Source organism: Salmo trutta, unplaced genomic scaffold (assembly GCF_901001165.1).
Source record: "Salmo trutta unplaced genomic scaffold, fSalTru1.1, whole genome shotgun sequence".
In the NCBI taxonomy this organism is placed as follows: domain Eukaryota; kingdom Metazoa; phylum Chordata; class Actinopteri; order Salmoniformes; family Salmonidae; genus Salmo; species Salmo trutta.
Genome location: NW_021822911.1, coordinates 5579432 through 5605922, shown reverse-complemented (window position 1 = coordinate 5605922; position 26491 = coordinate 5579432). Strand labels below are relative to the sequence as shown.

Sequence of the window (26491 nt, the reverse complement as noted above, 5' to 3'; positions counted from 1 at the left end):
GTTTTGTAGTTGTGTTGTTATGTTGTGAATGTTGTAATTATAGTAGGCCTAACCCCCACCAACAGAGACAGCAACAGACGACACAGAGAAAGTGATGGAGAGAGGCAGAGGAGGGGAGTGTACAGTAGACTGGGATTCTAATTACTGCACTGCGCATGTGTGTGTGTGTGTGTGTGTGTGTGTGTGTGTGTGTGTGTGTGTGTGAGAGAGAGAGAGGGTGTTTAAGTACTGTAGGATTCTTTAATTAGTCTGGCTCATTGGACAGGTCAGAGTCTCAACACAATTGAAAACTTACCATCAAAAAAACACCAAATGATGTAATTTCTTATGGAAGAATGGGGTCACATCCCTCCAATAGACTTCTAGACAGTTGTAGAATGTTTGCCAAGGCACATTGTAAGAGCTGTAAAGAGAGAGGGACTCGGAGAGAGAACAGGCAGAACCTGATATGTAAATGAGCAGAAACGAAAGTAACTTTCGACGACCGAATGATCATTCAGACTGTTTCTATTGAGAGATAAAAGGTAAGACGACGATTGTTGTGTGTATTAATATAGTTGATGATATTGTTATGTGTATTCATATAGTTGATGATATTGTTATGTGTATTAATATAGTTGATGATATTGTTATGTGTATTAATATAGTTGATGATATTGTTATGTGTATTAATATAGTTGATGATATTGTTATGTGTATTAATATAGTTGATGATATTGTTGTGTGTATTCATATAGTTGATGATATTTTTGGTGGACAGTGTTATAATAGTCCTACTCTCCTTAAAATGTTTTGGATATAAATTAGATGCGTGGGGTGAATTCGTTCTGTGCCCATCTGTGTGCCCCAGGGTGATCGCTCCTACACTATCTACAATCTGAAAGGGTTCTTTGGCTGTCCCCATAGGAGAACCCTTTGTAGAACCCTTTTTTTGGTACTAGGTAGAACACTTCTGGGTTCCGTGAAGAACCCTTTCCACCGAGGGTTCTACATGGAAGCCAGAAGGGTTCTACCTGGAACCCAAAAGCGTTCTCCTATGGGGACGGCCGGAGGACCCGTTTGGAACCCTTTATTCTAAGAGTGTACTGTATCATAGGTCTATAGACTTGTCCTCTCAAAACAGGCTTAAAAAACAACAAGCAACAAACAAACATGTTCTCTTTCTAATCTACAGTTAACTATTTTCACTCAGGAAGGTATGTTGTGTGAAAGAGAGACTAATAAATATTGTTCGAGAGACTAACAACTTACACTTCCTCAAAACAGTTTGTGTGTATTCATTAGTGCCCACCGTAGCAAAACGTTTGGCAACAGAAACCGTTTAGTCCACGTTGTACAGTGTTTGGAGTAAACTGTTTATGCAATGTTTCAAAACTGTTGGCTGTGGAGTAAACTGATGAATACAACCCAGATTGTCGCCTACGACTCGGCATGTTGATACCTGCCTGATGCTGAAACCTGAACGTAGCCTGAGGGGTAAACTATGATACAGGCTTGATATACTGGTTTTCTAAAGCTAGCCAGCTTCAGTTAGCTTCACATTCCAGCTCAGGCCTCACCCATCAGAATATACACAACAGAACAGAAAAAAATCGCAATGAAGTCAGGTTACAAGGTGAGAATCCTGCCAGGGATTATTGTAAAATGTGTAGATAAATTTAATGTAATGTTAGTATAGTGAATGACAGTAAAACCCTCCTAACAGTCTACTACTACTGAGACAGGTTGGTGTAATGTTAGTATAGTGAATGACAGTAAAACACTCCTAACAGTCTACTACTACTGAGACAGAGAACTCAAAGTGGAAAATTACAAACTTCAGAAGCTTTTTTAAACCTCAAATACACTACAAGTTTTACATTTCCTGCATTGCTGGAAAGTTTTTCTGCAGTGGGGGTGATCAAATTAAGATCCTACATCTGTACACATAATTGTACATGGGGATATGTATGGGGGTCTATAACATCCAATCACATAGGTTTACATCAGCTGACAGTTGCAATGTTATTGCTAATAATTCAAACTGCCCTTTTCAGATAAAGACAAACTCTGTACAGATGTAGGATCTTAATTTGATCACCCTGATGCAGAAAAACTAAACTTGTAGTGTATTTGAGTGTAATTAAACTTTAGAAAATGTTTCTGAAGATGATACATTTCACTTTTCCATTTTAAAACTGTTCATTAATTATAATCCACACAATAATTAAAATGTCCTGTTTCTGCAGGATTATTTTCCTGGTGTAGCAAACTGGCTCAAATTAAGATCCAACATCTGCAGAATATACCCCTCTCTAATGTATATGGCTCTATTGAGATTCACTTTTGACCATTTGACATCTTGTATTTACTGTTGTTTAGGCTGGTTGAATGAGTTGCCTGTGAAAGCTGCTTCATCTGCAAGAAAACAGGCGGCTGCACCAGTGACTGTCAGAAGTTTTGTGATTTCCTCATATGAACGTGAAAGTAAGTGTGTTGTCTACGCAGTTACAAAAATGGCTGTTGAAACTGTGGCACATATTTCTCGGTAACATTGAATAGATGTGTTGGTATGTAGGAAAGACGGGCAGACTCTCGTACTGTTGGTCTAGACTACCTACAAACTATTATAAGGCTATGATCACTTATCATGCCGACAAACCTGATGGTCTCTGTGAACTGATCTGAACAGGTTTAGACTGGTCATCTATGATATGTAGGTTATATACAGTACATTCTCTGTCCTGCTACTGGTAGGACTATAACATTATGTTGATCTGAACAGGTTTAGGCTGGTCATCTATGATATGTAGGTTATATACAGTACATTCTCTGTCCTGCTACTGGTAGGACTATAACATTATTATTATTGTTATTATTATTGTTGCTGTACTGTCTATAACTACCTTAACAAACAGTGACTTATTATTATTATTAATATTATTATTATTGTTATTATTATTGTTGTTGTACTGTCTATAACTACCTTAACAAACAGTGACTTATTATTATTATTATTGTTATTGTTATTGTTATTGTTGCTGTACTGTCTATAACTACCTTAACAAACAGTGACTTATTATTATTGTTTATTATTATTATTATTATTATTATTGTTGCTGTACTGTCTATAACTACCTTAACAAACAGTGACATTATTATTATTATTATTATTATTATTATTATTATTATTGTTGCTGTACTGTCTATAACTACCTTAACAAACAGTGACTTTATTATTGTTGTTGTTCTGTCTATAACTACCTTAACAAATAGTGACTTATTATTATTATTATTATTATTATTATTATTATCATTATTATTGTTGTTGTTGTTCTGTCTATAACTACCTTAACAAAGTGACTTATTATTATTATTATTATTATTATTATTATTGTTGCTGTACTGTCTATAATTACCTTAACAAACAGTGACTTATTATTATTATTATTATTGTTGTTGTTGTTCTGTCTAACTACCTTAACAAACAGTGACTTATTATTATTATTGTTATTGTTATTATTATTATTGTTGTTGTTCTGTCTAACTACCTTAACAAACAGTGACTTATTATTATTATTGACAGTTACCATGGAGATGAAATGTCACAACAACATGTTCATGTGATGCTTTAAATCACCTGACTGTTTCTATGTCTGTTAGTTAATGTTTTATTTCTCTAAGAGATGATTAATACATGAGAACAATTGACCTTCAATAATTAGTTGTCACTGTGTTAACCACAACCAACATGCTGGATCTCTGTTTAGTTGTCACTGTGTTAACCACAACCAACATGTTGGATCTCTGTTTAGTTGTCACTGTGTTAACCACAACCAACATGCTGGATCTCTGTTTAGTTGTTACTGTGTTAACCACAACCAACATGCTGGATCTCTGTTTAGTTGTCTCTGTGTTAACCACAACCAACATGCTGGATCTCTGTTTAGTTGTCACTGTGTTAACCACAAGCAACATGCTGGATCTCTGTTTAGTTGTCACTGTGTTAACCACAACCAACATGCTGGATCTCTGTTTAGTTGTTACTGTGTTAACCACAACCAACATGCTGGATCTCTGTTTAGTTGTCACTGTGTTAACCACAACCAACATGCTGGATCTCTGTTTAGTTGTCACTGTGTTAACCACAACCAACATGCTGGATCTCTGTTTAGTTGTCACTGGGTTAACCACAACCAACATGCTGGATCTCTGTTTAGTTGTCACTGTGTTGACCACAACCAACATGCTGGATCTCTGTTTAGTTGTCACTGTGTTGACCACAACCAACATGCTGGATCTCTGTTTAGTTGTCACTGTGTTGACCACAACCAACATGCTGGATCTCTGTTTAGTTGTCACTGTGTTAACCACAACCAACATGTTGGATCTCTGTTTAGGACGTCACTGTGTTAACCACAACCAACATGCTGGATCTCTGTTTAGGACGTCACTGTGTTAACCACAACCAACATGCTGGATCTCTGTTTAGTTGTCACTGTGTTAACCACAACCAACATGCTGGATCTCTGTTTAGGGGACAGTTCTCTAAAATGAGTCTCTCTGGGGAGAGAAAGGAGAGGGGCCCTGCCTCTAAAGGGAGTCTCTCTGGGGAGAGAGAGGAGGGGGGCCCTGCCTCTAAAATGAGTCTCTCTGGGGAGAGAGAGGAGGGGGGCCCTGCCTCTAAAATGAGTCTCTCTGGGGAGAGAGAGGAGGGGGGCCCTGCCTCTAAAACGGATCTCTCTGGGGGACATGACACCAAAGCTAAGAGGTAAGATGACAATTTTATGAAGAATGAATTATGTTTATTTCAATAATTAATAGCTATCTTAAGATGAATGCAGTTACTGTAAATCTCTCTGGATAAGAGCATCTGCTAAATCAGGGGTTCTCAATCCGGGGTCTGTGGAGGTACTGCAGGGGCTCCACGGCACCCTGACTGTACTCGTTGCAATGTAACACATTTGATAGAATTTTCACATGACACGACCACTTTGCCTACTCTTAATTATTGCCTAATATAATGGAATGCATATTTTTATTTACCAATTCTGATCGTTGTTACAATAAGAATTTTGACAATATTCCCGTGATATCAACACACTCTTCACACCCGTTTAACAACTCTAAATAGCTTTAGCATAGTAGGCATCAAGTCCCTTGCCAATAATGTTGCCTACAACGTTGCATACAATGTTCGTTTTCATCGAACACATATTATGCCCGAGATGCCTTCAATTTGCCTAATTTATAGCCACGCCCAATTTAGGATTGTTTTTTAACAACGTGATGTTGCGCTCCAAAGGGAGAACTTGAAATAACATGATGTAGATAATTAAATAATCAAAAGAAAAACGTGTTTATTTTACACTCTTAGAAAAGAAGGTTCCTTATAGAACCAAAAAGGCTTCTATCACTTCCTTAATAAAAGTGATATATATTTTTGGGTTCAGTGAAGAAGAACCTCTAGAGTTCTGATCAATGAAAGGTGAATGTTTTGAGGATGTGAACCCAGCAGCCCTCCAGTGGTCAGATCAATTCCTCCTGTTTTTACCAGCGCCCGGCCCGGGATATAAACCAGCCACCTTTCAGCCACAGGTCCAACTCCTGCTACAGCTCCAACTCCTTAGCCAATGGGTGAAAACCTGAGTTAATCTTCAGAAATTAGCATATATTAATCTGCCAAAATGAAGACAAAATGCTTTGGAGACATACATGGTATCACTTGTTATACATAAGTATTATACATAAATCATTGCCAAAAGCACAAGACATATATTATTAATGGATTAATCATATAGAAATATAAAACATTATTTTTAACTACTACAAAGCAATTACATGTGGCTCAGGAACCACTGACTCACTGCATTATTCTATAGTATTATCAAGACACCTGCTGTTAACTCTTAACTACTTAGGACAGCTCACGATGTGTCCTAAATATCTGCCGACTAGGTGGGACTAGAGACTTCAAAGGCAAAAACCTGAGGAAAATCCATCCGGAAACTTTTTGTTGTTGTTGAGATCCCTGGCTCTTCTGATGCAAAGCTATTGAAAGATCTAATTTCCGCCTCCCAGATTGCAGTTCCTATGGCTTCCCACTAGATGTCAACAGTCTTTATACAAGGTTTCAGGCTTGTTTTATGAAAAATGTTGTCGCAGGTGGACCGCTAGCGGCACAACCCTAAAAGGTTCTATTAAGGACAGCTCATGATGTGTCCTAAATATCTTCCCACTTGGTGGGACTAGTGACATCATGCATAGCTTTTAATTTATACCCATAAGTGTCAAATGTCTTTATTCTCAGCACTTATACGACCAATTTTCTACTCTGAGACGCTTTGTGGATATGGGCCCAGATCTCAAAATATTGTTATAAAAAAAGTTGAATGCTTGTTTAACATAATAATAATTTAAAAAAAAATGAATATTACTAATGTAACCCACTGTAAAGACTGGTTTTAGTTGATTGTGTTGCACTGCTCATTTCCGCGTTCTGGACCTTCCTGCGTCCGGTGTGGCGCCAAGCATATTGTCCGGTTACGCGCAGAGTGGGCTGAGGTAATCTTGGGGAACAACGACAGATTTCACTACAGTGTTGAGACGTCAAAGTTTATTGTTCAGTTTGCTTTTTGCTTTACGGTCAGGGACAGTATGAGTGTAGCCAGATCCTTTTCACTCTCTATCCTTGTTTCATTTTGTGGTTCACCTGATTCATCATCGAGATGAGGGAAGGACGAACAAACTGCTAGTTATCCTAGCTAGTCAGTAAAGCTCGGTAAGCTAGCTAGCTACTCTACCAGCAGCAGCCTAGTTATCCTAGCTAGTCGGTACAGCTAGGTAAGCTAGCTACTCTACCAGCAGCAGCCTAGTTATCCTAGCTAGTCGGTACAGCTAGGTAAGCTAGCTAGTTACTCTACCAGCAGCATCCTAGTTATCCTAGCTAGTCGGTACAGCTAGGTAAGCTAGCTAGCTACTCTACCAGCAGCATCCTAGTTATCCTAGCTAGTCGGTACAGCTAGGTAAGCTAGCTAGCTTCTCTACCAGCAGCATCCTAGTTATCCTATCCTCCCTCTCTCGTTGACGGATGCTGGCTACCTCTGTCAGGTTCTCCTCTCTTCACTAGATGGACGGTAACTTTAGTGTTTAACCCCTCTGTGTCCAAGGACCAAACTTTAGAATATTATTTTTGGGGCTCCTCAGTAGGCTGGACACATTCCATATTTGTTTTATTCTCAGCTGCCTCACCAATGTCTGTAAGTAAATTAATAACTTTTAATTGTTAAATATTTCCAATAGATGGCAGCATAAGACCACGAAGCATCATATATATGCTAACGTTACATGCAGCTATATGATTGACATAAAATAGCATGCAACCACAGACTATATGTCCCATGATTTTCTGAAATGGTCACTCATTACTTTAGTTAGTTATATATCTCCTATTAGGGCTGTGTTGCTTTAGGGAGAGAAACAAAAATAGTGAGGTATTGAATAGTGAGGTATTGAATAGTGAGGTATTGAATAGTGAGGTATTGAATAGTGAGGTATTGAATAGTGAGGTATTGAATAGTGAGGTATTGAATAGTAAGGTATTGAATAGTGAGGTATTGAATAGTGAGGTATTGAATAGTGAGGTATTGAAAAGTGAGGTGTAAATAGTGAGGTATTGAATAGTGAGGTATTGAATAGTGAGGTATTGAATAGTGAGGTATTGAATAGTGAGGTATTGAATAGTGAGGTGTAAATAGTGAGGTGTTGAATAGTGAGGTATAAATAGTGAGGTGTTGAATAGTGAGGTATTGAATAGTGAGGTATTGAATAGTGAGGTATTGAATAGTGAGGTATTGAATAGTGAGGTGTAAATAGTGAGGTATTGAATAGTGAGGTATTGAATAGTGAGGTATTGAATAGTGAGGTATTGAATAGTGAGGTATTGAATAGTGAGGTGTAAATAGTGAGGTGTTGAATAGTGAGGTATAAATAGTGAGGTGTTGAATAGTGAGGTGTTGAATAGTGAGGTATTGAATAGTGAGGTATTGAATAGTGAGGTATTGAATAGTGAGGTATTGAATAATGAGGTATTGAATAGTGAGGTGTAAATAGTGAGGTGTTGAATAGTGAGGTATAAATAGTGAGGTGTTGAATAGTGAGGTATTGAATAGTGAGGTATTGAATAGTGAGGTATTGAATAGTGAGGTATTGAATAGTGAGGTATTGAATAGTGAGGTGTAAATAGTGAGGTATTGAATAGTGAGGTATTGAATAGTGAGGTGTAAATAGTGAGGTGTTGAATAGTGAGGTATTGAATAGTGAGGTATTGAATAGTGAGGTATTGAATAGTGAGGTGTTGAATAGTGAGGTATTGAATAGTGAGGTATTGAATAGTGAGGTGTAAATAGTGAGGTGTAAATAGTGAGGTATTGAATAGTGAGGTGTAAATAGTGAGGTATTGAATAGTGAGGTATTGAATAGTGAGGTATTGAATAGTGAGGTGTAAATAGTGAGGTGTAAATAGTGAGGTATTGAATAGTGAGGTGTAAATAGTGAGGTATTGAATAGTGAGGTATTGAATAGTGAGGTATTGAATAGTGAGGTATTGAATAGTGAGGTATTGAATAGTGAGGTATTGAATAGTGAGGTATTGAATAGTGAGGTATTGAATAGTGAGGTGTAAATAGTGAGGTGTAAATAGTGAGGTGTTGAATAGTGAGGTGTTGAATAGTGAGGTATTGAATAGTGAGGTATTGAATAGTGAGGTATTGAATAGTGAGGTATTGAATAGTGAGGTATTGAATAATGAGGTATTGAATAGTGAGGTGTAAATAGTGAGGTGTTGAATAGTGAGGTATAAATAGTGAGGTATAAATAGTGAGGTGTTGAATAGTGAGGTATTGAATAGTGAGGTATTGAATAGTGAGGTATTGAATAGTGAGGTATTGAATAGTGAGGTATTGAATAGTGAGGTGTAAATAGTGAGGTATTGAATAGTGAGGTATTGAATAGTGAGGTGTAAATAGTGAGGTGTTGAATAGTGAGGTATTGAATAGTGAGGTATTGAATAGTGAGGTATTGAATAGTGAGGTGTTGAATAGTGAGGTATTGAATAGTGAGGTATTGAATAGTGAGGTGTAAATAGTGAGGTGTAAATAGTGAGGTGTAAATAGTGAGGTATTGAATAGTGAGGTGTAAATAGTGAGGTATTGAATAGTGAGGTATTGAATAGTGAGGTATTGAATAGTGAGGTGTAAATAGTGAGGTGTAAATAGTGAGGTATTGAATAGTGAGGTGTAAATAGTGAGGTATTGAATAGTGAGGTATTGAATAGTGAGGTATTGAATAGTGAGGTATTGAATAGTGAGGTGTAAATAGTGAGGTATTGAATAGTGAGGTATTGAATAGTGAGGTATTGAATAGTGAGGTATTGAATAGTGAGGTATTGAATAGTGAGGTGTAAATAGTGAGGTATTGAATAGTGAGGTATTGAATAGTGAGGTATTGAATAGTGAGGTATTGAATAGTGAGGTATTGAATAGTGAGGTATTGAATAGTGAGGTGTAAATAGTGAGGTATTGAAAAGTGAGGTATTGAATAGTGAGGTGTAAATAGTGAGGTATTGAATAGTGAGGTGTAAATAGTGAGGTGTAAATAGTGAGGTGTAAATAGTGAGGTATTGAATAGTGAGGTATTGAATAGTGAGGTATTGAATAGTGAGGTGTAAATAGTGAGGTATTGAATAGTGAGGTGTAAATAGTGAGGTATTGAATAGTGAGGTATTGAATAGTGAGGTGTAAATAGTGAGGTATTGAATAGTGAGGTATTGAATAGTGAGGTGTAAATAGTGAGGTATTGAATAGTGAGGTATTGAATAGTGAGGTATTGAATAGTGAGGTATTGAATAGTGAGGTATTGAATAGTGAGGTGTAAATAGTGAGGTGTTGAATAGTGAGGTATAAATAGTGAGGTGTTGAATAGTGAGGTATAAATAGTGAGGTGTTGAATAGTGAGGTATTGAATAGTGAGGTATTGAATAGTGAGGTATTGAATAGTGAGGTATTGAATAGTGAGGTATTGAATAGTGAGGTATTGAATAGTGAGGTATTGAATAGTGAGGTGTAAATAGTGAGGTATTGAATAGTGAGGTGTAAATAGTGAGGTATTGAATAGTGAGGTATTGAATAGTGAGGTATTGAATAGTGAGGTATTGAATAGTGAGGTATTGAATAGTGAGGTATTGAATAGTGAGGTGTAAATAGTGAGGTATTGAATAGTGAGGTGTAAATAGTGAGGTATTGAATAGTGAGGTATTGAATAGTGAGGTATTGAATAGTGAGGTATTGAATAGTGAGGTATTGAATAGTGAGGTGTAAATAGTGAGGTATTGAATAGTGAGGTATTGAATAGTGAGGTATTGAATAGTGAGGTATTGAATAGTGAGGTGTAAATAGTGAGGTGTAAATAGTGAGGTATTGAATAGTGAGGTATTGAATAGTGAGGTATTGAATAGTGAGGTGTAAATAGTGAGGTATTGAATAGTGAGGTATTGAATAGTGAGGTGTAAATAGTGAGGTATTGAATAGTGAGGTATTGAATAGTGAGGTATTGAATAGTGAGGTATTGAATAGTGAGGTATTGAATAGTGAGGTGTAGAATAGTGAGGTATTGAATAGTGAGGTGTAAATAGTGAGGTGTTGAATAGTGAGGTGTAAATAGTGAGGTATTGAATAGTGAGGTGTAAATAGTGAGGTATTGAATAGTGAGGTATTGAATAGTGAGGTATTGAATAGTGAGGTGTAAATAGTGAGGTATTGAATAGTGAGGTATTGAATAGTGAGGTATTAAATAGTGAGGTATTGAATAGTGAGGTGTAAATAGTGAGGTATTGAATAGTGAGGTATTGAATAGTGAGGTATTGAATAGTGAGGTATTGAATAGTGAGGTGTAAATAGTGAGGTATTGAATAGTGAGGTATTGAATAGTGAGGTGTAAATAGTGAGGTGTAAATAGTGAGGTGTAAATAGTGAGGTGTAAATAGTGAGGTATTGAATAGTGAGGTATTGAATAGTGAGGTATTGAATAGTGAGGTATTGAATAGTGAGGTATTGAATAGTGAGGTGTAAATAGTGAGGTGTAAATAGTGAGGTGTAAATAGTGAGGTATTGAATAGTGAGGTGTAAATAGTGAGGTGTAAATAGTGAGGTATTGAATAGTGAGGTATTGAATAGTGAGGTGTAAATAGTGAGGTGTAAATAGTGAGGTATTGAATAGTGAGGTGTAAATAGTGAGGTATTGAATAGTGAGGTATTGAATAGTGAGGTATGAATAGTGAGGTATGAATAGTGAGGTATTGAATAGTGAGGTGTAAATAGTGAGGTATTGAATAGTGAGGTATTGAATAGTGAGGTATTGAATAGTGAGGTATTGAATAGTGAGGTATTGAATAGTGAGGTATGAATAGTGAGGTGTTAAATAGTGAGGTATTGAATAGTGAGGTATTGAATAGTGAGGTATTGAATAGTGAGGTATTGAATAGTGAGGTATTGAATAGTGAGGTGTAAATAGTGAGGTATTGAATAGTGAGGTATTGAATAGTGAGGTGTAAATAGTGACGTATTGAATAGTGAGGTGTAAATAGTGAGGTGTAAATAGTGAGGTATTGAATAGTGAGGTATTGAATAGTGAGGTATTGAATAGTGAGGTATTGAATAGTGAGGTGTAAATAGTGAGGTATTGAATAGTGAGGTGTAAATAGTGAGGTATTGAATAGTGAGGTATTGAATAGTGAGGTGTAAATAGTGAGGTATTGAATAGTGAGGTATTGAATAGTGAGGTATTGAATAGTGAGGTGTAAATAGTGAGGTATTGAATAGTGAGGTATTGAATAGTGAGGTATTGAATAGTGAGGTATTGAATAGTGAGGTATTGAATAGTGAGGTGTAAATAGTGAGGTGTTGAATAGTGAGGTATAAATAGTGAGGTGTTGAATAGTGAGGTATTGAATAGTGAGGTATTGAATAGTGAGGTATTGAATAGTGAGGTATTGAATAGTGAGGTATTGAATAGTGAGGTGTAAATAGTGAGGTATTGAATAGTGAGGTATTGAATAGTGAGGTGTAAATAGTGAGGTATTGAATAGTGAGGTATTGAATAGTGAGGTATTGAATAGTGAGGTATTGAATAGTGAGGTATTGAATAGTGAGGTATTGAATAGTGAGGTGTAAATAGTGAGGTATTGAATAGTGAGGTATTGAATAGTGAGGTATTGAATAGTGAGGTATTAAATAGTGAGGTATTGAATAGTGAGGTGTAAATAGTGAGGTATTGAATAGTGAGGTATTGAATAGTGAGGTATTGAATAGTGAGGTGTAAATAGTGAGGTGTAAATAGTGAGGTATTGAATAGTGAGGTATTGAATAGTGAGGTATTGAATAGTGAGGTATTGAATAGTGAGGTATTGAATAGTGAGGTGTTGAATAGTGAGGTAAAAATAGTGAGGTATTGAATAGTGAGGTATTGAATAGTGAGGTATTGAATAGTGAGGTATTGAATAGTGAGGTATTGAATAGTGAGGTATTGAATAGTGAGGTATTGAATAGTGAGGTATTGAATAGTGAGGTGTAGAATAGTGAGGTATTGAATAGTGAGGTGTAAATAGTGAGGTGTTGAATAGTGAGGTGTAAATAGTGAGGTATTGAATAGTGAGGTGTAAATAGTGAGGTGTAAATAGTGAGGTATTGAATAGTGAGGTATTGAATAGTGAGGTATTGAATAGTGAGGTGTAAATAGTGAGGTATTGAATAGTGAGGTATTGAATAGTGAGGTATTGAATAGTGAGGTATTAAATAGTGAGGTATTGAATAGTGAGGTGTAAATAGTGAGGTATTGAATAGTGAGGTATTGAATAGTGAGGTATTGAATAGTGAGGTGTAAATAGTGAGGTATTGAATAGTGAGGTATTGAATAGTGAGGTATTAAATAGTGAGGTATTGAATAGTGAGGTGTAAATAGTGAGGTATTGAATAGTGAGGTATTGAATAGTGAGGTATTGAATAGTGAGGTATTGAATAGTGAGGTGTAAATAGTGAGGTATTGAATAGTGAGGTATTGAATAGTGAGGTGTAAATAGTGAGGTATTGAATAGTGAGGTGTAAATAGTGAGGTTTAAATAGTGAGGTGTAAATAGTGAGGTGTAAATAGTGAGGTATTGAATAGTGAGGTATTGAATAGTGAGGTATTGAATAGTGAGGTATTGAATAGTGAGGTGTAAATAGTGAGGTGTTGAATAGTGAGGTATAAATAGTGAGGTGTTGAATAGTGAGGTATTGAATAGTGAGGTATTGAATAGTGAGGTATTGAATAGTGAGGTATTGAATAGTGAGGTATTGAATAGTGAGGTATTGAATAGTGAGGTGTAAATAGTGAGGTGTAAATAGTGAGGTGTAAATAGTGAGGTATTGAATAGTGAGGTGTAAATAGTGAGGTATTGAATAGTGAGGTATTGAATAGTGAGGTATTGAATAGTGAGGTGTAAATAGTGAGGTGTAAATAGTGAGGTATTGAATAGTGAGGTGTAAATAGTGAGGTATTGAATAGTGAGGTATTGAATAGTGAGGTATTGAATAGTGAGGTATTGAATAGTGAGGTATTGAATAGTGAGGTATTGAATAGTGAGGTGTAAATAGTGAGGTATTGAATAGTGAGGTATTGAATAGTGAGGTATTGAATAGTGAGGTATTGAATAGTGAGGTATTGAATAGTGAGGTATTGAATAGTGAGGTGTAAATAGTGAGGTATTGAATAGTGAGGTATTGAATAGTGAGGTGTAAATAGTGAGGTGTAAATAGTGAGGTATTGAATAGTGAGGTGTAAATAGTGAGGTATTGAATAGTGAGGTATTGAATAGCGAGGTATTGAATAGTGAGGTATTGAATAGTGAGGTATTGAATAGTGAGGTATTGAATAGTGAGGTGTAAATAGTGAGGTGTTGAATAGTGAGGTGTTGAATAGTGAGGTATTGAATAGTGAGGTATTGAATAGTGAGGTATTGAATAGTGAGGTATTGAATAGTGAGGTATTGAATAGTGAGGTATTGAATAGTGAGGTATTGAATAGTGAGGTATTGAATAGTGAGGTGTAAATAGTGAGGTATTGAATAGTGAGGTATTGAATAGTGAGGTATTGAATAGTGAGGTATGAATAGTGAGGTATTGAATAGTGAGGTGTAAATAGTGAGGTATTGAATAGTGAGGTATTGAATAGTGAGGTAATAGTGAGGTAATAGTGAGGTATTGAATAGTGAGGTATTGAATAGTGAGGTATTGAATAGTGAGGTATTGAATAGTGAGGTGTAAATAGTGAGGTATTGAATAGTGAGGTATTGAATAGTGAGGTATTGAATAGTGAGGTATTGAATAGTGAGGTGTAAATAGTGAGGTGTAAATAGTGAGGTGTAAATAGTGAGGTATTGAATAGTGAGGTATTGAATAGTGAGGTATTGAATAGTGAGGTATTGAATAGTGAGGGTTGAATAGTGAGGTATAAAATAGTGAGGTATTGAATAGTGAGGTATTGAATAGTGAGGTATGAATAGTAATGAGGTATTGAATAGTGAGGTGAATAGTGAGGTATTGAATAGTGAGGTATTAAATAGTGAGGTATTGACTAGTGAGGTGTAAATAGTGAGGTATGAATAGTGAGTCTGAATAGTGAGGTATTGAATAGTGAGGTGTAAATAGTGAGGTATTGAATAGTGAGGTATTGAATAGTGAGGTATTAAATAGTGAGGTATTGAATAGTGAGGTGTAAATAGTGAGGTATTGAATAGTGAGGTATTGAATAGTGAGGTATTGAATAGTGAGGTATTGAATAGTGAGGTGTAAATAGTGAAGTATTGAATAGTGAGGTATTGAATAGTGAGGTGTAAATAGTGAGGTATTGAATAGTGAGGTGTAAATAGTGAGGTGTAAATAGTGAGGTGTAAATAGTGAGGTATTGAATAGTGAGGTATTGAATAGTGAGGTATTGAATAGTGAGGTATTGAATAGTGAGGTGTAAATAGTGAGGTATTGAATAGTGAGGTATTGAATAGTGAGGTATTGAATAGTGAGGTATTGAATAGTGAGGTGTAAATAGTGAGGTATTGAATAGTGAGGTATTGAATAGTGAGGTGTAAATAGTGAGGTATTGAATAGTGAGGTATTGAATAGTGAGGTATTGAATAGTGAGGTATTGAATAGTGAGGTGTTGAATAGTGAGGTAAAAATAGTGAGGTATTGAATAGTGAGGTATTGAATAGTGAGGTATTGAATAGTGAGGTGTAAATAGTGAGGTGTAAATAGTGAGGTATTGAATAGTGAGGTTTTGAATAGTGAGGTATTGAATAGTGAGGTGTAAATAGTGAGGTATTGAATAGTGAGGTATTGAATAGTGAGGTATTGAATAGTGAGGTATTGAATAGTGAGGTATTGAATAGTGAGGTATTGAATAGTGAGGTAGTAAATAGTGAGGTGTAAATAGTGAGGTGTTGAATAGTGAGGTATTGAATAGTGAGGTATTGAATAGTGAGGTATTGAATAGTGAGGTATTGAATAGTGAGGTGTAAATAGTGAGGTGTAAATAGTGAGGTATTGAATAGTGAGGTATTGAATAGTGAGGTATTGAATAGTGAGGTATTGAATAGTGAGGTATTGAATAATGAGGTGTAAATAGTGAGGTGTAAATAGTGAGGTATTGATTAGTGAGGTATTGAATAGTGAGGTATTGAACCCCGGTTAGATAATCAGTAGTACATACATTGTAAAAAATCATGTTAATATTTGATATTGTGAGTAAACAACCTCGGAATAGAAAAGACAAGAGGGCGTCTTCCAGCCCACCAATAAATGACATAATTCACCCCTCCCGGTTAGTAAATTTACCTCGACATGGCCCTTGAGAAGGCGAGTGAGAGTGAAGTGAAGACACCAGCTGTTTAGCGGGGCTGAGTTGACTTCATGTGCCAGAAGGCAGAGCAGGTGGATGCTGGTTGATGAATGTACTGGGAAAATACGTTTTTCTAGACCAGAGATGACTGAATTAATGTTCAGGCTTATTGATAATCGTTATATTAATGAAGTGTAAAACATGAGCATAAAAACAGGTAATAATAAACATGAATCATCGTTATATTACTTCACAGTAATCTGTTAAATGCTTTTTCAGTTATTCCTCTTGCGGTAGCAGTGTGGAAAGGGACAGAAAGAAGCGCGGGGAGTGGTGGTGTATCCAGGGAGAAAACTAAACTAATATTCTGAAATGTCATTGTGGTCTTATGTTCCCATCTATTGGAATTATTTAGCAACTGCAGTAGGGCTGAAAAAATGTGTTATTCCTTACTAAAGTAGTAATTACTGAGAATTACTAGTTAATTTTATCACTTACAATCATAAAATAAGAACTTATACCATAACAAACAATTAAACTGACATAAACCAAAATCATTATATATGTAGTTATTTCGTTAATTACCAAATTGAGCCAGTCGGTCACATTTGAGAGTGAGGGAGATATATAGCATTTTGCATAAAAAAACATGATTTTTGTCTCTCTGAAATGAAACCATGTAGCGATAGATTTTAAACAAATCCTTGTCTGTGAGAGATGTAATAATTAATACATAATTTCTTTAAACAATAAAAGCTCATTTCTGTAAAGTGATATGAAGCGTTTTGGAACTCTTCTTATGTTTCCCATCTGAGATCAGAGTAGATGAGAGATGTAATGTTTGTCTCTGTTGTGTTGAAGACCAATCAAGCAGGAGAGACCAGCCTCCCCTGTACCCAGCTGTGTGTCCATGAAGAGTGACAAGTCTATGGGTGAACCTATATACTTTAGAGAGGGAGTCTTTTCTACTGAACAAAGGTAAGAAGAACTCATGGGTCATGGTCAGTGAGTTAAACAACACTGTCTCTAGTCATTTCTCCTCTCCCATTTTCACATTTCTTTTTGTTGTTTTCATAATCCATAGGCTAATCCTTCAGTCCATTTTCAATGTCCTAAAACAATATTAAACAAACACAACGTTCCCTCCCTGTGTGTGTGTGTGTGTGTGCACTCCCTGCACGAGGAGATGTAATCTCATGTATTTACCACAGAGATCTTAACCTACAGGACGATAGTATGTTTAGTCCCCGAGGTCTTAACCTATAGAAGGACTATAGTATGTTTAGTCCCAGAGGTCTTAACCTATAGAAGGAATATAGTATGTTTAGTCTCCAAAGGTCTTAACCTACAGAAAAAATATAGTATGTTTAGTCTCCAGAGGTCTTAACCTATAGAAGGACTATAGTATGTTATAGATACTTCAGTCTCCAGAGGTCTTAACCTATAGAAGGACTATAGTATGTTTAGTCTCCAGAGGTCTTAACCTACAGAAGGAATATAGTATGTTTAGTCCCAGAGGTCTTAACCTAGAGGACTATAGTATGTTATGGATACTTCAGTCCCCAGAGGTCTTAACCTATAGAAGGACTATAGTATGTTTAGTCTCCAGAGGTCTTAACCTACAGAAGGAATATAGTATGTTTAGTCTCCAGAGGTCTTAACCTATAGAAGGACTATAGTATGTTATAGATACTTCAGTCTCCAGAGGTCTTAACCTATAGAAGGACTATAGTATGTTTAGTCCCAGAGGTCTTAACCTAGAGGACTATAGTATGTTATGGATACTTCAGTCCCCAGAGGTCTTAACCTATAGAAGGAATATTGTATGTTTAGTCCCAGAGGTCTTAACCTAGAGGACTATAGTATGTTTAGTCCCAGAGGTCTTAACCTATAGAAGGACTATAGTATGTTATAGATACTTCAGTCCCCAGAGGTCTTAACCTATAGAAGGACTATAGTATGTTTAGTCCCAGAGGTCTTAACCTATAGAAGGACTATAGTATGTTATAGATACTTCAGTCCCCAGAGGTCTTAACCTATAGAAGGACTATAGTATGTTTAGTCCCCAGAGGTCTTAACCTATAGAAGGACTATAGTATGTTTAGTCCCAGAGGTCTTAACCTATAGAAGGACTATAGTATGTTTAGTCCCAGAGGTCTTAACCTATAGAAGGACTATAGTATGTTTAGTCCCCAGAGGTCTTAACCTACAGGACTATAGTATGTTTAGTCCCAGAGGTCTTAACCTATAGAAGGACTATAGTATGTTATGGATACTTCAGTCCCCAGAGGTCTTAACCTATAGAAGGACTATAGTATGTTTGGTCCCAGAGGTCTTAACCTATAGGAGGACTACAGTATGTTTAGTCCCAGAGGTCTTAACCTATAGAAGGACTATAGTATGTTTAGTCCCAGAGGTCTTAACCTATAGAAGGACTATAGTATGTTTAGTCCCAGAGGTCTTAACCTACAGAAGGACAATAGTATGTTTAGTCCCCAGAGGTCTTAACCTACAGAAGGACTATAGTATGTTTAGTCCCAGAGGTCTTAACCTATAGAAGGACTATAGTATGTTTAGTCCCCAGAGGTCTTAACCTATAGAAGGACTATAGTATGTTATAGATACTTCAGTCCCCAGAGGTCAACCTATCGAAGGACTATAGTATGTTTAGTCCCCAGAGGTCTTAACCTACAGGACTATAGTATGTTTAGTCCCAGAGGTCTTAACCTATAGAAGGACTATAGTATGTTATAGATACTTCAGTCCCCAGAGGTCTTAACCTATAGAAGGACTATAGTATGTTTAGTCCCAGAGGTCTTAACCTATAGAAGGACTATAGTATGTTTAGTCTCCAGAGGTCTTAACCTACAGAAGGACTATAGTATGTTATAGATACTTCAGTCCCCAGAGGTCTTAACCTATAGAAGGACTATAGTATGTTTAGTCCCAGAGGTCTTAACCTATAGAAGGACTATAGTATGTTTATTCCCCAGAGGTCTTAACCTACAGAAGGACTATTGTATGTTTAGTCCCAGAGGTCTTAACCTATAGAAGGACTATAGTATGTTCAGTCCCCAGAGGTCTTAACCTATAGAAGGACTATAGTATGTTATAGATACTTCAGTCCCCAGAGGTCTTAACCTATAGAAGGACTATAGTATGTTTAGTCCCAGAGGTCTTAACCTTTAGAAGGACTATAGTAAGTTTAGTCTCCAGAGGTCTTAACCTACAGAAGGACTATAGTATGTTATAGAGACTTCAGTCCCCAGAGGTCTTAACCTATAGAAGGACTATAGTATGTTTAGTCCCAAAGGTCTTAACCTATCGAAGGACTATAGTATGTTTAGTCCCCAGAGGTCTTAACCTACAGAAGGACTATAGTATGTTATGGATACTTCAGTCCCCAGAGGTCTTAACCTATAGAAGGACTATAGTATGTTTAGTCCCAGAGGTCTTAACCTATAGAAGGACTATAGTATGTTTAGTCCCAGAGGTCTTAACCTATAGAAGGACTATAGTATGTTTAGTCTCCAGAGGTCTTAACCTATAGAAGGACTATAGTATGTTTAGTCCCAGAGGTCTTAACCTATAGAAGGACTATAGTATGTTTAGTACCAGAGGTCTTAACCTATAGAAGGACTATAGTATGTTTAGTCCCAGAGGTCTTAACCTATAGAAGGACTATAGTATGTTTAGTCCAAAGAGGTCTTAACCTATAGAAGGACTATAGTATGTTTAGTCCCAGAGGTCTTAACCTATAGAAGGACTATAGTATGTTATAGATACTTCAGTCCCCAGAGGTCTTAACCTATAGAAGGACTATAGTATGTTGTGGATACTTCAGTCCCCAGAGGTCTTAACCTATAGAAGGACTATAGTATGTTTAGTCCCAGAGGTCTTAACCTATAGAGGGACTATAGTATGTTTAGTCCCAGAGGTCTTAACCTATAGAAGGACTATAGTATGTTATAGATACTTCAGTCCCCAGAGGTCTTAACCTATAGAAGGACTATAGTATGTTTTTGTTAAAGGTCATACTTTGGCTATTGGAGCCAAATGTACTTCTTGTTCACTGACAGAAAAGGTTCCTAGCTCACTATTGTCCAAACCAGTTGTGTTAGACCTGTTTATTATATAGTAATGGTTTTAAATCAGTTATATCTACTGCACTTGAAATATCCACCCCTCCGAACTTGTTGTTTATTTTCCAATACCTAATATATTGGACATGTGTTACATAGCAATGTTTTACAATAATTATATCTACTGCAGTTGAGTTATGCTTGCCCTGTCTCCCAAATAGTTGTACAGGTTCCATTACTGTATTTGACCACTAGGTGGAGACATTGACCACAGTAGCCCTCACCCTGAGGACCAACCTGTATAGCCTACCACACCCTCTCTCATTAGCACCACCAGCTGAAGAGAGTTTCTTCCTAATTGTCTTCCCCATGCCCTTTGTGTGATTATTCTGAGGAAGGCCATTGAAAGCTGAAACATTCATCTTTCTAAACTTTTTCTTTTCAACGATAGATTTTGTTTGGTTGCACCTCTATTTACGTTGGTTGAGCCAAATTAGACGGTAGCCGACATGTAGCAAAACACAACTCAATTGATTGAACATGAAATGTATTTCAATATGTTTGAAAGAGGCTTATATCTGCTGTTTAATGCAGTCATCTCGGGTTTTCATTTTAAGCATAATTTTATATGTCGCTTGTTTGTATCAATTGCAAAGACATTGACAACTGTGTATTTGTAGTCAACTTTGTTGTGAATTTATCGGTGGTCAGAGAGACTGATAAACCATGTGATTCTATGTTTAGTTGAGATCTTCTGTGTATAAAGTCACGCGGAAGGGTAAAAAAGCATCTAACGACTCACTCACAAGCATTTTCCAAGTGCAACGTTATTGATGGTTTTGAGAAACAGCTCTTCTACGAAATCCATGCGGGTGACTGTTATCAGCACCTCACAACCCCAAGCTGAACATCCCCCACAACCCCAAGCTGAACATCCCCCACAACCCCAAGCTGAACATCCCCCACAACCCCAAGCTGAACATTCCCCACAACCCCAAGCTGAATATCCCCCACAACCCCAAGCTGAACATCCCCCACAACCCCAAGCTGAACATCCCCCACAACCCCAAGCTGTACATCCCCCACAACCCCAAGCTGAACATCCCCCACAACCCCAAGCTGAACATCCCCCACAACCCCAAGCTGAACATCCCCCACAACCCCAAGCTGAACATCCCCCACAACCCCAAGCTGAACATTCCCCACAACCCCAAGCTGAATATCCCCCACAACCCCAAGCTGAACATCCCCCACAACCCCAAGCTGAACATCCCCCACAACCCCAAGCTGTACATCCCCCACAACCCCAAGCTGAACATCCCCCACAACCCCAAGCTGAACATCCCCCACAACCCCAAGCTGAACATTCCCCACAACCCCAAGCTGAACATCCCCCACAACCCCAAGCTGAGCATTCCCCACAACCCCAAGCTGAACATCCCCCACAACCCCAAGCTGAACATCCCTCACAACCCCAAGCTGAACATCCCCCACAACCCCAAGCTGAACATCCCCCACAACCCCAAGCTGAACATTCCCCACAACCCCAAGCTGAACATTCCCCACAACCCCAAGCTGAACATTCCCCACAACCCCAAGCTGAACATCCCCCACAACCCCAAGCTGAACATCCCCCACAACCCCAAGCTGAACATCCCCCACAACCCCAAGCTGAACATCCCCCACAACCCCAAGCTGAACATCCCCATCCCCCACAACCCCAAGCTGAACATCCCCCATCCCCCACAACCCCAAGCTGAACATCCCCCACAACCCCAAGCTGAACATCCCCCACAACCCCAAGCTGAACATCCCCCACAACCCCAAGCTGAACATCCCCCACAACCCCAAGCTGAACATTCCCCACAACCCCAAGCTGAATATCCCCCACAACCCCAAGCTGAACATCCCCCACAACCCCAAGCTGAACATCCCCCACAACCCCAAGCTGTACATCCCCCACAATCCCAAGCTGTACATCCCCCACAACCCCAAGCTGAACATCCCCCACAACCCCAAGCTGAACATCCCCCACAACCCCAAGCTGAACATTCCCCACAACCCCAAGCTGAACATCCCCCACAACCCCAAGCTGAGCATTCCCCACAACCCCAAGCTGAACATCCCCCACAACCCCAAGCTGAACATCCCCCACAACCCCAAGCTGAACATCCCCCACAACCCCAAGCTGAACATCCCCCATCCCCCACAACCCCAAGCTGAACATCCCCCACAACCCCAAGCTGAACATTCCCCACAACCCCAATCTGAACATCCCCCACAACCCCAAGCTGAACATCCCCCACAACCCCAAACTGAACATCCCCCACAACCCCAAGCTGAACATCCCCCACAACCCCAAGCTGAACATCCCCCATCCCACACAACCCCAAGCTGAACATCCCCCATCCCCCACAACCCCAAGCTGAACATCCCCCACAACCCCAAGCTGAACATCCCCCACAACCCCAAGCTGAACATCCCCCACAACCCCAAGCTGAACATCCCCCACAACCCCAAGCTGAACATCCCCCACAACCAGAGCCTGAGAGTCTAGGGGAACCATAAACCTGCCTCTCCAACTCTCCCTGACCTGAGTGTGTTAACTCCTGAGAGTCTAGGGGGGAACCATAAACCTGCCTCTCCATCTCTCCCTGACCTGAGTGTGTTAACTCCTGATAGTCTAGGGGGGGAACCATAAACCTGCCTCTCCAACTCTCCCTGACCTGAGTGTGTTAACTCCTGAGAGTCTAGGGGGGAACCATAAACCTGCCCCTCCAACTCTCCCTGACCTGAGTGTGTTAACTCCTGAGAGTCTAGGGGGGGAACCATAAACCTGCCTCTCCAACTCTCCCTGACCTGAGTGTGTTAACTCCTGAGAGTCTAGGGGGGAACCATAAACCTGCCTCTCCAACTCTCCCTGACCTGAGTGTGTTAACTCCTGAGAGTCTAGGGGGGAACCATAAACCTGCCTCTCCATCTCTCCCTGACCTGAGTGTGTTAACTCTGAGTCACCATGCCATGATTAGATAGTGAAAAAACACACCAATCTCTTTCATAATTACTTTAAACAATAAAGGCAAATTTACGAACATTTCTGTAAAGTGATATGTTGCGTTTTGGAACTCTTCTTATGTTTCCCCATCTGAGCTCAGAGCAGATGAGAGATGTAATGTTTGTCTCTGTTGTGTTGAAGTCCAATCAAGCAGGAGAGACCAGCCTCCCCTGTACCCAGCTGTGTGTCCATGAAGAGTGACCGGTCTATGGGTACACCTATATCCTTTAGAGAGGGAGACTTTTCTACTGAACAAAGGTAAGAAGAACTCATCGGTCATAGTCAGTGAGTTAAACAACACTGTCTCTAGTCATTTCTCCTCTCCCATTTTCACATTTCTTTTGTTGTTTTCATAATCCATAGGCTAATCCTTTAGTCCATTTATATAGTCCTAAAACAATATTAAACAAACACAACGTTCCACGTGTGTGTGTGTGTGTGTGTGTGTGTGTGTGTGTGTGTGTGTTTGTACTGTAATCTCATGTTTTGTCCACAGAAACCAACAGGAGAGATCAGAGTCAGAGATTATCAGTGGTCAGTCTTCCCAGAGTCATCAAACAGACCTGGACTCTATATTCAGTGTATGTGGTCCTGTTATGAACATTTGTTTTTGTTTTCCTCAAGTATAGTTGATCTGTCAATTATTCATTATTGTGTTAATGAGAAACCATTTCTTCTCTTGCTTAACTTATTTACTTTATTTATTTCAGTTGCTTGAAGAGAAAATGATGACATTTGTGAAGAACGAGCTGAAGATGTTCAAGAGGATTCTTAGTCCAGAACTCCCAGAAGGCTTTGAGAGTCAGAAGCAGGATAAGGAAGTGGTGGATGCTGAAGATGAGAAGCAGGAGAGCAGTGCCAGAGAGGGGGCTCTGAAGATCACACTGCACGTCCTGAGGAAAATGAACCAGAAGGAGCTTGCTGACACACTGGAGAACTGTAAGATCCTCATGTTGAATGCTGTTTTATACATTTAAAATCTGTAGCTAAAGTAGCTGTGTAACTCAATGATATTGTAGCAGCCTTAACACAACACCTAGTGACCTCATCAAGTAGCAGCAGGGATGTGTTGTGTTGATTAATTTAGAGAGAGAGAGAGACAACATTAATAATACCATCAATAATACCAATAATAATATAATCAGTCACACCTGTCTGTAATGATTCATGAAAATATTTACACATTTACACAGTTAATTATAGTTAGTTAGTTAAATTATTATAATTTAAAACTTTATAACAGTCCTACAATACTGTAGGCATTAAAACAGACGTAATATTAATATCCTCTGTGTTATTTCGAGATTCAGATGAGCTTGCTGTGATTTGCCAACGTGAACTCAAATCTAATCTAAAGAAGAAGTTTCAATGTGTATTTGAGGGGATCGCTAAACAAGGAAACCCAACACTTCTCAATAAGATCTACACAGAGCTCTACATCACAGAGGGTGGAACAGGAGAGGTCAATAATGAACATGAGCTGAGACAGATTGAGACAACAACCAGGAAACAAGCAAGACCAGAGACTGCAGTCAAATGTAATGACATCTTCAAACCCTTAACTGGACAAGACAAACGTATCAGAACTGTGCTGACAAAGGGAGTCGCTGGCATTGGAAAAACAGTCTCTGTGCAGAAGTTCATTCTGGACTGGGCTGAAGGAAAAGCAAATCAGGATGTCCAATTTGTGTTTTCACTCCCTTTTCGGGAGCTGAATTTGATGAAAGGGGACAAACACACTTTGATTGAACTTCTCTATCACTTCTCAATGGAAATCAAACAATCAAGAATCTCCAACTACGACAAGTACAAAGTTGTGTTCATCTTTGATGGTCTGGATGAGTGCCGACTGCCCCTAGACTTCCAGAAGAACAAGATCTGTTGTGACGTCACAAAGTCAACCTCAGTGGATGTTCTGCTGACAAATCTCATCAAGGGAAATCTGCTTCCCTCTGCTCTCCTCTGGATAACTACCCGACCTGCAGCAGCCAATAAGATCCCTTCAGGGTGCGTTGACCAGGTGACAGAGGTACGAGGGTTCAATGACCCACAGAAGGAGGAGTACTTCAGGAAGAGATTCAGTGATGAGGACCTGGCCAACAGAATCGTCTCACACATAAAGACATCAAGGAGCCTCCACATCATGTGCCACATTCCAGTCTTCTGTTGGATTTCTGCAACAGTCCTCGAACACATGCTGAAACATAAGACAGAAGAGATGCCCAAGACTCTGACTGAGATGTACACACACCTTGTGGTGTTTCATACCAAACAGAAGAATGAAAAGTATCTTGGGAAAGAAGAGACAGGTCCACACTGGAATAACGAGAGCATTCTGTCACTGGGAAAACTGGCTTTTCAACAGCTAGTGAAGGGCAATCTGATTTTCTATAAAAAAGACCTGAAAGAGGCTGGCATTGATGTCAATGAAGCCTCTGTGTACTCAGGATTGTGCACACAGATCTTTAAAGAGGAATGTGGGCTGTACCAGGACAAGGTGTACTGCTTTGTACATCTGAGCATTCAGGAGTTTCTGGCTGCTGTGTATGTGTTCCTCTCATTCATCAACAACAATGAGAATCTCATGGACAAACAGCAAACAAAGTCCAGTATATTTTCTCTGCTGTACAGAGACAAGTCTGAAGTTACTGTCTACAAGAGTGCTGTGGATAAAGCCTTACAAAGTGAGATGGGAAACCTGGACCTTTTCCTCCGCTTCCTTCTGGGCCTCTCACTGGAGTCCAATCAGAAGCACTTACGAGGTCTACTGACAAAGACAAGAAGCAGCTCACAGAGCCATGAAGAGACAGTCATTTACATCAAGAAGAAGATCAGGGAGAATCCCTCTCCAGAGAGGTGCATCAATCTGTTCCACTGTCTGAATGAACTGAATGACCATTCTCTAGTGGAGGAGATCCAAAGCTTCCTGAGCTCAGGAAGTCTCTCAAAACCCAACCTGTCACCTGCACAGTGGTCAGCTCTGGTCTTTGTGTTGCTGACTTCAGAAAAGGAGCTGGATGTGTTTGACCTGAAGAAATACTCCAGATCAGAGGAAGGTCTTCTGAGGCTGCTGCCAGTGGTCAAAGCCTCCAGAGCAGCTCTGTGAGTACATCAAATTACATATAAGAACTAATCATCAGGAAGAAATATTACGTTTAGATAAAAATATGTATTATAATATGTATATAATATTATGTTGAATAACATATTGAATAAATGCTTTGATTTTCACATTAGTATAACAATATGACCATACAATTCTAGGAGACGGAAGATGAATCTATATGCTGTTTGAGAGAATAAACCAAATGAATCTGCCATTGTCCTTCTACACTACTGGTGTTAAATTAACAGTGTGTTTGCGATGATCTCGTTGCAGGCTGTCAGGCTGTGGAGTCACAGAGAAAGCCTGTGCTTCTCTGGTCTCAGCTCTGAGGTCAAACCCCTC

At 38.7% G+C, this 26491-nt stretch overlaps 1 protein-coding gene and 1 long non-coding RNA gene across 4 annotated transcripts; both read left to right on the top strand.

Annotated features, from left to right (window-relative positions):
• The first annotated feature begins 462 nt into the window (after positions 1 to 462).
• Positions 463 to 23585, top strand: LOC115186614 (uncharacterized). Of its 3 annotated transcripts, none has more exons than XR_003875801.1 (4): positions 463 to 524; positions 2362 to 2466; positions 16768 to 16884; positions 23540 to 23585. It is a non-coding gene; the product is annotated as an uncharacterized LOC115186614 (long non-coding RNA). The 3 variants fall into 3 exon arrangements; XR_003875800.1 differs by lacking the exon at positions 23540 to 23585 and adding an exon at positions 23185 to 23230; XR_003875799.1 differs by lacking the exons at positions 16768 to 16884; positions 23540 to 23585 and adding an exon at positions 4517 to 4562.
• An 800-nt stretch (positions 23586 to 24385) lies between these two features.
• Positions 24386 to 26203, top strand: LOC115186613 (NLR family CARD domain-containing protein 3-like; the record flags this gene model as incomplete). Its single annotated transcript, XM_029746191.1, has 1 exon — positions 24386 to 26203. A coding segment is annotated over one exon (1764 nt), but the record flags the coding sequence as incomplete, so codon positions are not given.
• Between the last annotated feature and the right edge of the window lie 288 nt (positions 26204 to 26491).